General features: G+C 46.7%; 1 protein-coding gene across 1 annotated transcript; it reads right to left on the bottom strand.

Moving 5' to 3' along the window:
* Nucleotides 1-134: 134 nt before the first annotated feature.
* On the bottom strand, nucleotides 135-17,050 carry TP53 (tumor protein p53). Its single transcript, XM_066364782.1, has 11 exons — nucleotides 16,909-17,050; nucleotides 4,784-4,885; nucleotides 4,610-4,631; nucleotides 4,256-4,522; nucleotides 3,634-3,820; nucleotides 3,440-3,552; nucleotides 3,149-3,258; nucleotides 2,706-2,842; nucleotides 2,541-2,611; nucleotides 1,430-1,536; nucleotides 135-867 (listed from the first exon to the last, which is right to left on the bottom strand). The coding sequence occupies exons 2-11, from the start codon at nucleotides 4,855-4,857 to the stop codon at nucleotides 786-788; spliced, it is 1,170 nt and encodes a 389-aa protein (XP_066220879.1). The 5' UTR covers nucleotides 4,858-4,885; nucleotides 16,909-17,050; the 3' UTR covers nucleotides 135-785.
* Nucleotides 17,051-17,430: the final 380 nt, after the last annotated feature.

Raw genomic sequence — 17,430 nt, forward strand, 5'->3', positions numbered from 1 at the left:
ACCTGGGTATGGGCCCCCCCCAGCTCACATTCCCTGGGCACTCAGGTGGCTGCCTCCCAATGTCACCTCCTTAATTCACCCTGCGCTGTGGGCCCCAGGCAGCCAACACTGGCACTCACCCTCAGACACACAGATGTCAGTCAAGTTTTATTGTAAAATACGAAATCAATATAAAAAATATATGGTATAAAAGGGGCAGGGGAGGGGTGCAGGTCAGGGGTACCGGTGTGCCTGCAGAGTATAAAAGAAACTGGTCCTGAGCATTTGAGGGGAAGTACAACTGATTTGGGAAGATACAGATTCTACACTAGGAACGGATTCTTCAATGGGATGAGATCTCGAGGTGCTGAGTTTCACCGAGAAAGTAGACAGCATTTGGCTGGGTCAGAGGAGAAGGGACCTAGCAATTCCCTCCTCTTAAGTTGCCCAGTCATAGAAACCATGAACCCATCCGCCAAACAGGACAGGAAGTCAGCACCTCCGAGGAAGCCTAGTCCTAAACAGACATTATTTCATTAAGCCTCACGGTAAGCCCTGTGAGGTAGGAAGGATCACTGGCATTTTATCAATGTGGACAATGATGTTAGGAGAAATTAACTTGAGATAGCTTCCCCAGCTGGCTTTCAACCCAGGGGCCAACTTCTTTACCAGAGTCCAAAGCCAAGGGAAATGGGATTCTGAGGCACAGCTATACCAAGCAGAGGTTCAAGATCCTAAGCACCCCAAAATGCAAGGAAAGAAGGACAAAGATAGGGGTGACAATGGGGGACAGGAAGCAGAGGATGTCAGTCCGAGTCAGGGCCCTCTTTCTTGAGTGTGAGTTTTTTACGGTGGAAGCTAGACTTCCCCTTTTTAGACTTCAAGTGGCTGTGGAGACAGAAGAGAGAGGGGAGGAGATGACATCTTCTGAGTGCGAGTCTCATGGCCCCTCTTCCTAAGCTCCGAAGGGCCTGAGGCTGGGACAAGGGGAAATTACAACAGTCACCACCAACTGCAGACATGTTTGCTGAGCACCTGGAGTACCCGTGTATCAGTCTCCTCACCTTCCCTGACCCCATTTGACAAATGAGGAAACTGAGCCTGAGAGGGGGCAGGAACAAGCCCACAAAAGACTTGTTAGAACTCGGCAGGGTTGAAGATCTGACCCCAAACCACAGCTCTGTCTGGCACTCCTAGTCATCAGGCCCCCGTTGGAGACCCCAGTTCTGAGACAGGGTCTGAGGGGTTTGTGGACCACTCCCCCCGCCTGAATCAGGAAAGTGGCTGTATGATTCAATGAGAGGAAGACTAGGAGATGCTGGGGCAGGGCCAGGACCCAATGGGAGGAGCTCACCTGCCTCTTATCTTGAAGGCAGGATAAGAGTGGACCCTAGGCTTCCCAATGTAGGAATGCAGGAGACTGGGGCTAGAGAGGACCCAGGTCACTCACTTGGCGTAAGTCTGGCTTCCCCCTGGGTCTTTTCCAGCCTGGGCATCCTTTAGCTCTAAGGCTTCATTCAGTTCTCGGAGAATTTCAAAGTTTTTACGACCACGAATCTGCAGCAGAGGACAGGGATAAGAAAGTATTAGGCAAAGCCACAGAACCATTTTCACACTCTCTTTAACTAAAATGATCCTTTAGACTCAACCAATGAAGGTGTAAACAAGTGGAATAACAACTCAATAAATAAAATAGACATTGTTTAAAATAAATAAATAAATAAATAGATTATGGTATAAGCTGGCATTCTGAAATCAGACACAACCCGGAGCCATATCTCTAGGCACCACTGCCCCCTAATGGCAGATGTCCTAATTGCAGGGACAGCAGTCTGGAAGAAAAGAGGATTTTGAGCCCTGGCTGGCTGGCTCATCGGCAGAGAGAGCATCTGGCCCAGCGTGTGGAAGTCTTGGGTGCGATTCCTGCTCAGGGCATACAGGAGAAGCTACCATCTGCTTCTCCACCACACCTCCTCCCCCTCTCTTAGCCATGGCTCATCCGAGCAAGTTGGCCACAGGCACTGAGGATGGCACCACAGCCTTGTGTCAGGCACTAAAACAGCTCACTTGCTGAGCAATGGAGCAATGGCCCCAGATGGGCAGAGCATCACCCAATAGAGACTTGCTGGGTGGATCCTGGTCGGGGTGCATGAGGGAGTCTGCCTCTCAATAATAATAATAATGATAATAAAAAGAAAAAGAAAAAAAGAAAGAAAAAAAAGAATTTTGAAAGCTAAACTTGAAACTTAATCTTTGGCTTAAAACAATACACATTACATGTTGAGTCTGAACAAAGGTGCCAGTTACTCTGCTAGAAGCTGGGGCTGCAGAGATGACTCACACGTGGTCCTTGCCTTCAGTTGAAAGCAATCTCATCCCAGGCTTATTATGTTTCTATTAGGCTCCTTATGTTCAACTTAAAAGTTAGTCACAAGAGTGTAGGTCATGACCAGAGAAAAGGCCTAACCTCACATTTGCTACAGTTACATCTTGTATTCCCTTATCCAATCCTATCGAGTAGGGGCAAGAGACTGCTTCTCTTCCTCTCCCAGGCTTGGTACCTCAAGGGTGAAATATTCTTCCTCCCGTGGCATCTTTGGTGGGGGAGAGGAGTCGGTGTTGGTGGGCAGTGCTGGCAAAAAGGTAAGGAATGGTGAGAACAAGAACGGTGACTTTGGGGCAGAACCGCCCCCTCTCTGCCTCTTCCTCTTGACCTCCCGGCTTACCTCGCTTAGTGCTCCCGGGGGTCTGCTTAGGAGAAGGCTCCCCCTTCTTGTGGAAGTTTTCTTCTTCTGTGCGCCGGTCTCTCCCAGGACAGGCGCAAATACGCACCTCAAAGCTGTTCCGTCCCAGCAGGTTACCACTGCCCAGGGACGGAGACGGAAGCAGGAGGCAGTAAAAAGGTGGGCCCCACCTGTAAACCAGGCCCCACTTCCTCCCAACCATGACCCTCCAGCTCTAGGCACATGGAGAAGCCACAGGTTAGAGAGGTTGCAAAGCCAGAGAAGGGAAAGCTGGGAGGCGGCAACAAAGGAAGTTTGACATATAGGGACGGGAGGGGGAAGGACGGCTGGTAGTACTGGAAGAGACGGTTGAGAGGTAGGGCCCGGGGACAGTCAGAGGCTAGGGAGGAGCATGCCAGCATGAAGGGCACTATGCTGGTCTCTACCTGGAGTCCTCTAGTGTGATGATGGTAAGAATGGGCCGCCGGTTCATGCCTCCCATGCAGGAGCTGTTACACATGTAGTTGTAGTGGATGGTGGTACAGTCAGAGCCCACCTGGGAGAGAACAGAGGCCCGAGGTGAGGCCACCCAGCCCTGAGGCCTGCAGCCTCTGTAAGCTGCAGTTAACTGTGGAACGGGGACAACCCATCTGCTGCTCTGCACATCTGGACCGGGATGGCCACTGACAAACCCCTCTAGCCCACTCCTCCCAGAAACCCCGGTTGCCAAACCTCACCTCGGGTGGCTCATAAGGCACCACGACACTATGTCGAAAAGTGTTTTTGTCGTCCAAATACTCTGCACGCAAATTCCCTTCCACCCGGATAAGGTGCTGAGGAGGAGCCAGACCTAAGAACAAATCAGGGAAGAATCAGGCACTGGGGTCTTTGGGCAACAGCTCTGTCCCATCTGCGGCCCCTGACCACTCACCATCACTAAAGTCAGAGCAGCGTTCATGGTGGGGGCAGCGCCTCACGACCTCTGTCATGTACTCGGACTTCTTATAGATGGCCATGGCACGGACACGGGTACCCGGCGGGGGTACAGTGTTGACCCACAGCTGTACAGGGCAGGTCTTTGCCAGCTGGCAAAACAGCTTGTTGAGGATGGGGGAGTACTGTAGGAAAAGGAGAAAGAGTGAGTGGAAGATCAGGGGATAAGTACCCAGGGGGTCAAATAAACAAACACTGCTTAAACACCAACTGAAAGCCATGTACTGTGCGTAGAGGGTAGCTAGAGATGGCAGAGTTGGGGGAGCTACATCCCAGAAGCTTATTTATAAAAGCTAAGGAATGAATGGGAGTGAAGAAAAAAGAAAAGTTCCATGGCCTCACGAGAGATGCAGAGAGCATGACCAGGAGGAAAGCCCAAGCTCAAGGGGGAAAATTCAACTTTGAGACAGAGGTCAGCAGTCACAGACTAAATAGGTAGAATGTAAAAAAAAAGAAGCCAAAGGCCAAGAGAAATCCCAGTGTTCTAAACAGAAAAACCCAGAGGGATATGGACAGGCATTGAACTGTCACATGGAAGCAAGCCCCTCAGGGCCACTGACCGTGCAGGTTACAGACTTGGCTGTCCCCGAATTCAGGAATCCTAAACGGAAATCATAGTGGCCTGGGTAGGTCTTCTGGGAAGGGACAAAGGATGATAAGGGCCAGGAGGTGCCCGGTCCGAGGACAACAGCTGCTGGTGCTGGGGTGGCAGCTGACGGTGCAGGAGTTGCCGACATACTGGGGGATTCATCTAGACCTCTGTCCAGACAGTTTACAAGGTCTGGGGACAGCAGCAGTTCCTCCCCTGCAACGGGTGCTTCGGGGGACTGCGAATGAGAGAAGAGAGTCAGCGGGCTGGGTTGCTAGCCTGTTGACCCTGCAGCCCCTGGGCCCTCGCCACCCCTAGTCCTTACCAGAACATTGTTTTCATGAAGCCTGAAAGACAAGAACAGCAAATCAGGACCCGTTTTTTGCTTCCACAGGCCTTTACTAACAGAGCGCCAGGGAATGAAGTGGGGTGGGTACACGGGGTACTCGTTATTACAGGCTGGGCAGTGACTTGTCCCTCCCAAGAGACCTCCACTCACAGTTTCCACAAGTCTAAAAAGGACTCCTGACTCAGTGGGGTCTCCACGGCGGGTTCTGATGGTGGCTCTTCCATGCTGGCTCCCTGGAGGGCAGTGTGACTGCTGTGGGGCAGGGAGGAAAAGTCAAGGTCCACATGAGACACACCCAATGCCATCTCGCTCAGCTCAGGGCAGGCGAGCGCCCTCCGCCCACACCACCCTAGGGTCTGAGACACAGGAGTCTCCTGACTTCCCGAGGAGCAAGGCCGCTCCTTCATAACTTTTCTCTTTGAATCTTTCATCACAACCCAGGCTTCTCCTTGCCCTATCACCTCTCAACAGCCTCACTATACACTTTCTTGAGAAAAAAACAAAAACAGATAACCAGAGAGGGAACCCCAGTCTTTTCGCCAATGAATCCACAAGCCTTCCTAAAAAGTGAACCTTACTTTTCTGCCTTCCTTCCAGGGTCCAGTGATTCTCAGCCCACTCCCTTCCTCTGGAGAAAAATACCTCCTGGGCCCCCCCACATTCCCCACCGGATCCCCTTCATTGCAGTTGCCGGAAGAACCACTGTGCACTCTCGGCCCTGACTGAGAAATCGGTCTCTCATGACCAAGCCCCTGCCTGCTTCTCTGATCTCATCTTGCAACGCTCTCCCCTTCCCTGATGTTCAAGCTCTGTCCCTGCTATTGCAGCACTCTGCAGTTCACCTAACTGCTGGTTTCCTTTACTGGGAACACTGTTCTTGCCATTACTGCAGGGTAGGCTCCTTCTCGGACCTCAATGCAAATGTCACACCTCCTCAGGGATGTTTTCTCAGAACACTAAAAAGGCTACCAGCCAAACTCTGTCACCCTATTTTTTTTTTTAAAAGGAGTCTATTTTTTTTTTGTTTTTTAGAGAGAGGAGACAGAAAGGGGAGAGGGAGGAGTGGAAAGCATCGTTGATTCTTGTATGTGATTTGGCCTGGCAAGCTGGGGTTTTGAACCAGCAACCTCAGCATTCCAGGTCGACGCTCTATCCACTGCGCCACCACAGGTCAGACTGTCGCTTTATTTTAATTCTCATGGTCCTTACACCATCTGATCCCTTTCCTTGTTCACTTCATCTGTTTCCTCTTGTTGAATGTAAGCTTCATCAGGAAGTTACCTATCCTGTTCATCACAGTATTAGCATAAGGCTGTGATGAACAAGATTAAACAGTGGATCAGTGAACTGTTGTGCCCAGGCTGTGAGCAGGCTATGAGAGGTCAAAGGGGCAAGGAGGGCAGAAGGGTGGTCTTAGTATGGGCCAGGGCTCTGCAACTTTGCTGCCTTTATCTCACCTTCTTCTAAGCCAGCTTTCAAACGGCCTCATTATCTTTCTTTTCTTTTTAGAGAGGAGAGATAAGGATGAGTTGGAGGAGTGGGAAGCATCAACTGGTAGTAGTTAACTCTCAATATGTGCCGTGATGGGGCAAGTCTGCGGTTTTGAACCAGCGACCTCTGCATTCCAGGTTGATGTGTTAGCCACGGCACCACCACAGGTCAGGCTCATTATCTTAATCTTGATGTCTAATTTGTCAAGTTTGCTAAGAATCATACCTGTTACAAATTACTTTTCTTTCTGTCTTGCCAGGTACTGACAATGCCCCCTCCCCCCAAGCCCATTATTGGCGGGCTCTTTTCTTTTTTTTTATATACAGGGACAGAGATAGAGTCAGAGAGAGGATGGATAGGGACAGACAGACAGGAATGGTGAGAGATGAGAAGCATCAATCATCAGTTTTTCATTGCAACACCTTAGTTGTTCATTGCTTGCTTTCTCATGTGCCTTGACCGCGGGCCTTCAGCAGACCGAGTAACCCCTTGCTCAAGCCAGCGACCTTGGGTCCAAGCTGGTGAGCTTTTGCTCAAACCAGATAAACCCATGCTCAAGCTGGCGACCTCGGGGTCTGAACCTGGGTCCTTTTTTTTCTTTTTTGGCGGGTTCTTTTCTAATCCCCCTTAACATCCACCTCTACTCTTAGTTGATATAGGGCTTTCTTTTTTAGGTAATTAGCTTGCAAAATCCTTTCAAGCTTATCTATGTATTTGTCTTGATAACCACACCTGACACTTGACAAGAGGAAGCTGAGTCTCAAAGAGGTTAAGTGACAGGGCCCACAGTGCACACAGGTCAGCAAAGGAGCTTTTATTAAAAATGACCATTCAGCCTGACCCGTGGTGGCGCAGTGGATAGTGTCAACCTGGAATGCTGAGGTCGCAGGTTCGAAGCCCTGGGCTTGCCTGGTCTAGGCACATATGGGAGTTGATGCTTCCTGTTCCTCCCCCCTTCCTCTCAAATGAATAAATAAAATCTTTAAGATATATACTTTAAAAAAATGACCATTCAGACACCTAGGAATAATATGGTAGAATAACACTCCATTACAGACTACTCTTTTTTTTTTTTTTTTGTATTTTTCTGAAGCTAGAAACGGGGAGAGACAGTCAGACAGACTCCCGCGTGCGCCCGACCGGGATCCACCCGGCACGCCCACCAGGGGGCGATGCTCTGCCCCTCCGGGGCGTCGCTCTGCCGCGACCAGAGCCACTCTAGCGCCTGGGGCAGAGGCCAAGGAGCCATCCCAAGTGCCCCAGCCATCTTTGCTCCAATGGAGCCTCGGCTGCGGGAGGGGAAGAGAGAGACAGAGAGGAAGGAGAGGGGGTGGGGGTGGAGAAGCAGATGGGCGCTTCTCCTGTGTGCCCTGGCCAGGAATCGAACCCGGGACCTCTGCACGCCAGGCCGACGCTCTACCACTGAGCCAACCGGCCAAGGCCACAGACTACTCTTCAGGTGCAAGTTCTGGGTGACAAAACCTGTCCCACTGAGAGGCTGTAGAGTGAACGTGCCAAGTGAGACTGTCCTGTGATGGTGAGACCCAGGTGTCAACCCACCGGGAGGGAGACCGCTCCAGAGACATAGGGGGCCTTCCTCTCTCAGTTCTTCAGAGCAACTAAAATTCTCAATGCTTCTTCTTTTTTTTTTTTCCCCCCAGATACTGTGAGGAAAGGCTCAATGCTTCTTAAAAAGGCAGGCACAGTCACTATTAGGAAACCTTTTCATGGGTATGTACATCAGGAGGCCAGAATATTACAATTGTCAAAAGCTGAACCAGACCTTCCAAAGGTTGGGGAGGTAGAATGTTTACCCAGGCAGTCCCAGTGGGGAGGCAATGAACTCAGTTATGACTCCAAGGAGAGGCGGGTCAGACAACTGTCATAACAATGGCTGCTGCTCACTGGCCCATGCTTTTCAGTAGCTTACCTCATCAGTCCCCTGTATTATCATCTGAGGGAACTAAGGTTCTGGGAATTAAGTCACTTACCTAAACTCAGAAAGCGCATAAGGGATAGGGCCAGGGATTTGAACCTATGAAGCCCAAGGCTACACCCAAGCTCTCAATAATTACGCTCCTATGGCTTCCTCCAGAGTCGGTGTGAAAAAATTGATTCTGGAAAGTAACGCGGTGTCTGGTAACACTGAAAACACACACATGTTACTACTTAGCCAAACCACTTCTAGATAGACTCCTAGGAAAACCTAGGAAAAAGGTTGCATGAGGACAGCAGAAACAATCGTGCACAAAAATGTTCATGTCAGTGTGTTCCTAATAGCAGGTAACAAGAAACCTTACTACCCACCAACAGGAAATAGCTAAATTAAATGTGGCATTCTCACAAGAGAAATTTACTACAGCAATTGAAGGAAAGGAATTTATCTGTAGATGTAAACTGATTGTAGCTCAGAAACATGTTGAGTAGCTTATGTAAATTAAAACCACAAAACAAGTATTCATTGCTTAAAAACATGTATGTAAAAGTATGAAAAACAGGCAAGAAGAATAAAAATTCACTATGATAGTGATGGTTTCAGACAGGCGATATGCATGCTCGTGGGGTTGGAGGCTTTAGCTTTATTAAAAATAAAAAAAAGATGGTATACATACATGTACAATTAAAATTTAGACACAAGGGCCCTGGCCGGTTGGCTCAGCGGTAGAGCGTCGGCCTAGCGTGCGGAGGACCCGGGTTCAATTCCGGCCAGGGCACACAGGAGAAGCGCCCATTTGCTTCTCCACCCCTCCGCCGCGCTTTCCTCTCTGTCTCTCTCTTCCCCTCCCGCAGCCAAGGCTCCATTGGAGCAAAAATGGCCCGGGCGCTGGGCATGGCTCTGTGGCCTCTGCCTCAGGCGCTAGAGTGGCTCTGGTCGCAACATGGCGACGCCCAGGATGGCCAGAGCATCGCCCCCTGGTGGGCAGAGCATCGCCCCTGGTGGGCGTGCCGGGTGGATCCCGGTCGGGCGCATGCGGGAGTCTGTCAGACTGTCTCTCCCTGTTTCCAGCTTCAGAAAAATGAAAATGAAAAAAATAAAAATAAAAAAAATAAAAAAAATTAGACACAAATAAGACAAATGTTAAATGTTATATAATTATTTGGTGGAAATATGAGGATTATTATTCTTGAACTTATATGCATTTTTCCAAATTAGAAGTCTAAAAAGAAAAATAACCTCTTCCACACAGATTGACTTTGAGGCCTTTGTGGAAAATCATGACAACACTTATGTGTCTTTCCCTGGACTCTATTCTATCCATTGGTTATCTTACTGTATGTAGCTTTACAGTATTTCTTAAAAAAGTGTTTATTGATTTTAGAGAGGGAAAGGGAAAGAGCAGGAAACAGATAGGAACATTTGTTCCTATATATGCCATGACCACAGATGGAACTGGCAAACCTCTGTTCTAACCAACAGAGCTATCCAGCCAGGGCTACAGTCGTCTTTAAGTCAGGTAGCTTAAGACCTCTAATTTTATACTACTCTTTCATTTTGGAATCAGCTTGTTGATTTCTGCAAAAAAGTCTGCTGGGATTTTGACTTTTTTGAATTTGACTGGGATTGAATTAAATAACATTTGCTGAGTAGTGACATCATTGAGTCTTCCAATCCATGAATATGGTACTTCTTTTCATCATTCATCCATTCATTCCTTTTAATTTGGGAGGACGTTTATTAAAGCTCGGGAAAGTGAAACAAGAAGGGGACTAGGACAAAAGAACCAACAGGAGAGATTAGGTGAGGCTGCTTGGTTCTCTAAAAATGTTATAGGAAAGAAACGAGCCTAGGTGTGGCCACTTTGGCTCACAGGTCAGTAAAAAGGGGGAGACAGGTTCAGGGGGTTAGCCTGGGACAAACTGCAGCTGCCCATTGCTTCCCTGGATGCAAGTCTCATGGGGAGCCTTAGAGTTTAGGAGACACACACCTGTGTAAAAAGAGAGGAAGGGAAGAGGTACAGGTGTGCCCATAGGAGGGAGAGCCCTCAGCCTCTTTCCATTATTTAAATTTTCCTTCAAGTCACAGCAAAATTTTGTAGTTTATAATATAGAGCTCTTGTCTATCACTTGTTCAACTACCCCTGAATATGCCATGTTTTGGATGCTATTGTAAATGGCAGATTTTGGGTTTTTTTTCTGAGAGATAGACAAGACAAACAGATAGGAAGGGAGGGCAATGAAAAGCATCAACTTGTTGTTGTGGCACTTTAGTTTATTGATTGCTTCTCTTACGTGCCTTGATGGGGGTGGGGGGGGTGTATGGGTGGCTCCAGCTGCCAGTGATCGTGCCCGCGACCTTAGGGTTTTGAACTTGGGATCTTAGCATCTCAGGTCAATGCTCTATCTATCCATTGGGCCACTACTGGGCAGGCTGTAAATGGCTGTTTATTTATTTAAGTAAATGGCTGTTTAAAAAAATTATTTATTAATTTTTTAGAGAGGAAGGAAGAGAAACCTCAATTTGTGGTTCCACTTATTTGTTCATTCATTGGTTGATTCTTGTATGTGTGACGGGACCAAACCCACAACCTTGGTGTGTTGGGACAATGCTCTAACCGCTGAGCTACCTGGCCAGGGCTTAAACGGCATTGTTTTTAAAATTCATTTTTCGAGCTCAGATTCAATGGTTGTGTTAGGTAGGATGGACAGTTACCATGGCAGGAAGTGGAGAGGGGAGAGAAATAAGGTTTTACCTCACTTATCGAACGAGGGAATCAGCAGTTTTAAGGTTTGCCAAAATAAAATTACCAGATGTTCAATGGGCCCTGAAACACTTCGTTAGTCCCAGTCTCAGGAAAGGAGAACCTTGAAATTTACAGCTAAAAAGTATATAATCTCCAAGACCCCAACAAGTAGGGGTGCTTAGGCTAGCTGAGTTGCCCGCTTGTGCCTTGTTACCAAGTGTACAGCTTTGCTTAATCAACTGCTTGCTTTGCTTGAATGCTGCAGCGTTTCCCACCTGAATTCTTTCTCATCAGTGGGACAAGAATCGAGGAGGGAAAAGACCCCTTGAACTTGGGCCTTCTCTGGTGACAGTGCTATTATATAAAAATACAATTTGGATATACGGCCTTGAAACTTCTGCCCTTGCTATAATCACTTATTAGTTGATATTTTAAAAATAAATTTTGTATTAAGAACTTGCATACACAACTGTAACACTTGTGAATAAAAGTTTTCCTTCCTTCCTCCCTTTCCAATCATTGTATCTTTTTCTTACCTGGTTAAGCTACAGTATAATGCTGAAGTGCTGAGAGTAGAATCCTTTTCTAGTCTGATCTCAGAGGGAAAGCCTTCATCTTGTCACTATTATGTATATTGTTAATGGTAACTTGTTTGGGAGTGCCCTTTGTCAGACTGAGGAAAGTTTTTGTATCTAAGTTTACTGGAGGTTGGCTTATTTTGGAGGGATTATGAATAGCCGTTCCATACTGTCAACTATTTTTATGCATCTTTTGAAAAGATCATCGGATTTTTTTCATCCTTTAAACCAGCGGTTCTCAAATGTATACAATACATTTTTAAATAAAATATGTATTTCTGATGGCTTTAAGCGACCCCTGTGTTTTGGTCGTTCAACCCCCGCCGGGGTCGCGACCCACAGGTTGAGAACCGCTGCTTTAAACTGTTAATGTGGCAAATTATACTGACTTTTGAAAGTGAAATTAATGCTGCAGTCAGAGATAAACTCCTTTTGGTCATTTTTATATATCACCAGGTTTTATTTACTGAAATTTATAAGATTTTTGCACATATATACTAACAGGAATATTGGTCTAAGTTTTCTTTCCTTGTAACGTCCTCGGTATGGTTTTATCATCAGGATTATGCTGGTCTTACAAAATGAGTTGGGCAATGTAACCACCTCCATATTTTGAAAAAGGTTGGTATTGTTTCTGCTTCAAATGTTTGAAGAGAATGAAGGGAACCAAAGTTTTGCCACTCTAAAGCTGTCTTTTTTGGGATATTGATTTTTTAACCTGTTTATTAAGAAACAAAAAACTCATAAAGAACCTTTGACATTACCCCCTTTCCTGCTCAAGATACTCAAACAGAAAAACCTATTTCAGTAAGGATTTTAGGATGTTCACCTTAGCCTAATTTGAATTAAGTATGGTTAATAAGAGGGCTTCAGATAGGGACCGGTTAGCTAGATACTTGAGGAGTCCCATTGTTTCTGAGTTGCCTAGCAGGAAAAGTCTTGCTGTATGTTCTGCTTCGTGTATGTCCACTCTCACTTATAAAATTTAATATCCTGTTCCCCTTTCTCCGTAATGTCTTATGTGAATTCCTCATGCACGAAAACTTTGATTTTCTCCTAGTGATCTGTCTTTGTTAATTACCAACCCAGCTAGAACTTAGAAGGTAAGAGGGCCTGACCAGGCGGTGCCACAAGTGGACAGAGCATCAGACTGGGATGCGGAGGACCCAGGTTCGAAACGCCAAGGTTGCCAGCTTGAGCCCAAGGTCACTGGCTTGAGCAAGAGGTCACTCCATCTGCTGTAGCCCACTGGTCAAGGCACATATGAGAAAGCAATCAATGAGAAACTAATGTGATGCTTCTCATCTCTCTCCCTTCCAGTCTGCCTGTCCCTATCTGTCTCTCTCTCTGTCTCTGTCACACACATACACACACACACACACACAAAGGTAAGAGGAACGGTATTAATATTTCTTTAGTCCCCCCAAGAATAAAGGAGACAGAAAAGAGCACCAAGATAGCAGACTTAACCTCAAACCTCACAATAAATGTATTAAATGTAAATGAACCATGTACTTCAATTAAAAGCAATTCAGGCCTGACCAGGCAGTGGCGCAGTGGATAGAGCGTCAGACTGGGATGCAGAGGACCCAGGTTCGAGACCCCGAGGTCACCAGCTTGAGCGCGGGCTCATCTGGTTTGAGCAAAAGCCCACCAGCTTGAACCCAAGGTCGCTGGCTCCAGCAAGGGGTTACTCGGTCTGCTGAAGGCCCACGGTCAAGGCACATATGAGAAAGCAATAAATGAACAACTAAACTAAGGTGTTGCAACGCGCAAGGAAAAACTAATGATTGATGCTTCTCATCTCTCTCCGTTCCTGTCTGTCTGTCCCTATCTATCCTTCTCTCTGACTGATTTTGTAAAAAATAAATAAATAAATAAAATTAAAAAAAAAAAAAAAAAAAAGCAATTCAGTGGGGAAAGGCTATTTCAACAAGTGAATCTAGAACAAGTGTATATCCAAACAGGAAAAGAACAAAATAACAAGTGTGGACCCAGCGCACCTGGTTAGGGCACATTTGAGAAACAATCAGAGTGCACAAGCAAATGGAATGACAAAGTCGAACAGCGAGTTGATGCTTCTCTCTCTCAAATCAATGGCAAAATTAAAGCACAAACAAACAAACCCCCCCCCCAGAATCTTGACCCCTAAATATATTTACCTGAGTGTAAAACCAAGAACCGTAAAGGTTATAGAAGACAATATATGAGAAAATGTACACGATTATCTTTCATGACCTTGGGGTAAGATTTCCTAAACAGGTAACAGTAAACACTTAAAAGAGATGAATCTTTTCCTCTGGGCAAGCAACAGATCAGTCGAAAATTCATGTATCAGACAAATGATATTCGTAGCCAAAATGTATTTAAAAACTACGACCAAAAAAAAAAAAAAAAAAAAAAAAAAAAAGAGCAAAGAAGCCAATTTTAAAAATGGGGAAAAGACTTGAAGAGCCACTTCACATGACAGTGTGTCTGTAAAGTCATGGTGCACTTTTGACCGGTCACAGGAAAGCAACATAAGATAGAAATGTGAAATCTGTACCAAATAAAAGGAAAACCCTCCCAGTTTCTGTAGGATGATGTGGCAGCATATGTGCATGTGCAGATGATGACGTAACACCCTGTATACAGCAGAGCAGCCCATGGCCATGCCAGTTCAGATGTGGATGGCACAGAGGAAAGTTCAGTGTGTTCTGTGGCTCACTAAATTCGAATCCGTGACCGAAGTGCAACATGAATATCGGCATGTTTATAACGAAGTGCCACCACATAGGAATAACATTACTTGGTGGGATAAGCAGTTGGAGGAAACCGGCAGTTTGGTGGAGAAACCCTGTTCTGGTAGGCCATCAGTCAGTGACAAGTCTGTAGAGCAGGGGTCCCCAAACTTTTTACACAGGGGGCCAGTTCACTGTCCCTCAGACTGTTGGAGGGCTGGACTATAAAGAAAACTATAAACAAATCCCTATGCACACTGCACATATCTTATTTTAAAGTAAAAAAAAAACAGAACAGGAACAAATACATTATTTTAAATAAAGAACAAGTAAATTTAAATCAACAAACTGACCAGTATTTCAATGGGAACTATGCTCCTCTCACTGACCACCAATGAAAGAGGTGCCCCTTCTGTAAGTGCGGTGGGGGCCGGCTAAATGGCCTCAGGGGGCCGCATGCGTAGTTTGGGGACCCCTGCTGTAGAGGCTATACAGGATAGCTACCTAAGGAGCCCTAAAAAATCTGTGCGTGAGCCCACATCGAACTGCACTGAATAGGTATGAAACTGGGAGAGTTTTCCTTTTATTTGGTGCAGATTTCACATTTCTATCGTCTTTTGTTACTTTCCTGTGACTGGTCAAAAGTGCACCATGACTTTATGGACACACTGTAATAATGGCCAATACACAGATGAAAACTGCGTGTGGTACAACCACTTTGAAAATCAGAATTTTAAAAAAAACTTTTTTATTCATTTTAGAGAGGAGAAGGAAAGACACAGAGAGAGAGAAGAGACGGGGGGGGGGGGGGGGGGGGAGCTGGAAGCATCAACTCCCATATGTGCCTTGACCAGGCAAGCCCAGGGTTTCGAACCAGCAACCTCAGCATTTCCAGGTCAACGCTTTATCCACTGCACCACCACAGGTCAGGCTAAAAAAAAATCAGAATTTTTAAAAGTAAAGTTAAAAAAATAGAGATTTACTCTCTACTCTCTTGACCTGGCAATTCCAAGTATTTAACCAAGAAACATGAAAACCTATGCGCGCGCATGCGCGCGCGTGCACACACACACACACACACACACAATAAACTGACCGAGAATGTTAATAGCTTTATTTAAAATAAACCCCATCGAGAAACAACTCAAAAGGCAACCACAATGAGAATAAATAATCCAATGTAATATACTAAAAAAGTATCAAAATGCTGATTCACCACCCAATACATGCAATAATACGGATGAATTTTACAAAAACCATGCTGAAAGAAGCCTGACATAAAGGAGCACATACTATATAAGTTCCCCAAACAGAAATCAAAGGTGCGGGTCAGAGATAGACTGGGAAAGAGGCATGAAAAACTTCTGGGGCGATGAAAATGTTCTACATTTTAAAAGGCGGTCCAGTGTGGTTAGTTGCCAAATCTCGTCAATTGCAGTGGGTGTGTACACGAGACCTCAATCTAGAAAAAAAGCAAGCACATTAGGTATCGCGCACATCTTTGCAGATGCGTGGTGACTGCTGAATGGAATGACCGCACCCTATGGGATGAAGATGCGGGGGTAAAGGGTTAACCGGGGCACTTGGCGTGAGTTCTGCCCCTCTCACAGGGAACAACCAGCCAGGACCACAAGGCTGTGCCCAGGACCCAAGGCCATCCCCTTCCGCTTTCACGACGTTCAGCCTGCGTCAGAAAATGGAATGGCTTAGCCCAAAGCCGGATATAATAAATTGTTACCCGTGTTAGACTCTTCCATCGTTTAATCAAACATACCCATTCTCGAAAATACCCAGGGTTTGCCCTGTGCACATTTCAAAACAAAAACAAAGCAAAAGCCCAACCCGTGCCACGGAATGGTAGAGTCCACCTCGCCCCGGGGTGGAGCACACCATAAGAGGGGGAGGGATTGAGGTTTTCATCAAAACAAAGACCCTCCCCTTTCCTTTCCAAAACCGTAACTAACTAGTCCTGGAAGAAAAAAAAAAAGTGGTGAAGGAGATTATCAGCCTCCCTCCGCAAGTAATAGGAACCAGTCTAAAAGACATTTTCTCTCTTCCCACTTCCCTCCCATCGGGTAGATTTGAGCTGCTCCGAAGGAAGAAACCGGAAATGGCACTGCCAGGGCATAAATGTAAATGTAGAGCCTAACAATAACAGGGCTTCCGGCCCTCTTAGACCGGGATAATCCTCCCCGGTTTCACGGGCAAACCTTCCCTTTATCATTTCCCATTTCCACGACTGACAGTATTTAGTTGGGTTTTCTCCATCTAGTGGAGCCAGGGGTCAGTTGGAAAAACTACTCCAACAAAGACAAAGGTCCAGAAGTTATGGGACGTTCATTAGCAGTGTGGGCTCCCAGATCATCCCGAATAATCATTTCAGAACGTAGCCCGAGATTCCACCAAGATACCATGGGCTCTAAAGTCTGGAGCCATGAGTTCCGAGATCCGAAAGTCACTGAACCTGACGAATCTTATTTCAGGATTCCCCACACCCGGCAGTGAGAAGAGGATGGAAATATGTGGGTGGCGAAGAACTCCTAGGGCTAGCACAAAGTTCCACTCCCCCGCCCGGGTGTTCAGGTTTGAGTTCGGCTGTTACTAACATCCCCAGTATCTATACCCAGGCCTCCCAACATTACATTCTATGTTGGGGCCACCAGCCAAACTTTTACTGCCCCCTCCCCGATCGCCAAGTCCCCAGTGGCCAATCTCCAGCCCACTCGATTCTCCCTAGCTTAAAATACAGAGAGCCGAGAGCTCATGACTCAGAGAGGATTCATCACACTAAGTCAAGAGCTTACCTGAACCTCAGGGGAGCTTATCACTATCCCGGAAGGCACGCTCCGAGGCCGAATGTCAGGTGACCCCGGGAGACCACAGAACACCCGCGTCCAGGACAAGGTCTCTGAACTTTTGAGCTCACAAGTTTTAGCGCCAGTCGGAGCACATGGGAGGGGAAAACCCCAATCCCAGCAGTCCCCGCGAGACTCCTGGCACAAAGCTGGACAGTAGCCATGACAAGTAAGGGCAAGCAGTTCGCCAGCGGGCAGAGGCAATGGAAGACGGGAGAAGAGGCTGCTGAGAGTCAAGAGTCCCGCCGTATTGGTGGTGTAGTTACGTACTGACATTTTGGGATGAGGAAGTTAGACAAACCAAAGCCGTGAGAGCAGAATTGGTGGAGACCATTTTGGAACACTCCTGCCACTGTGACAAATATGAAGATGGAAGAAAAAAAAAACAAACCCTTTGTACTTGCCGTTCTCTCTGCCTGGAACACACTCCTCTCCCAGATAGCTGGATAGTTTCTTCTCAGCTAAAGTGTC

Source organism: Saccopteryx leptura, chromosome 2 (genome assembly GCF_036850995.1).
Source record: "Saccopteryx leptura isolate mSacLep1 chromosome 2, mSacLep1_pri_phased_curated, whole genome shotgun sequence".
NCBI classification, from domain to species: Eukaryota; Metazoa; Chordata; class Mammalia; order Chiroptera; family Emballonuridae; genus Saccopteryx; species Saccopteryx leptura.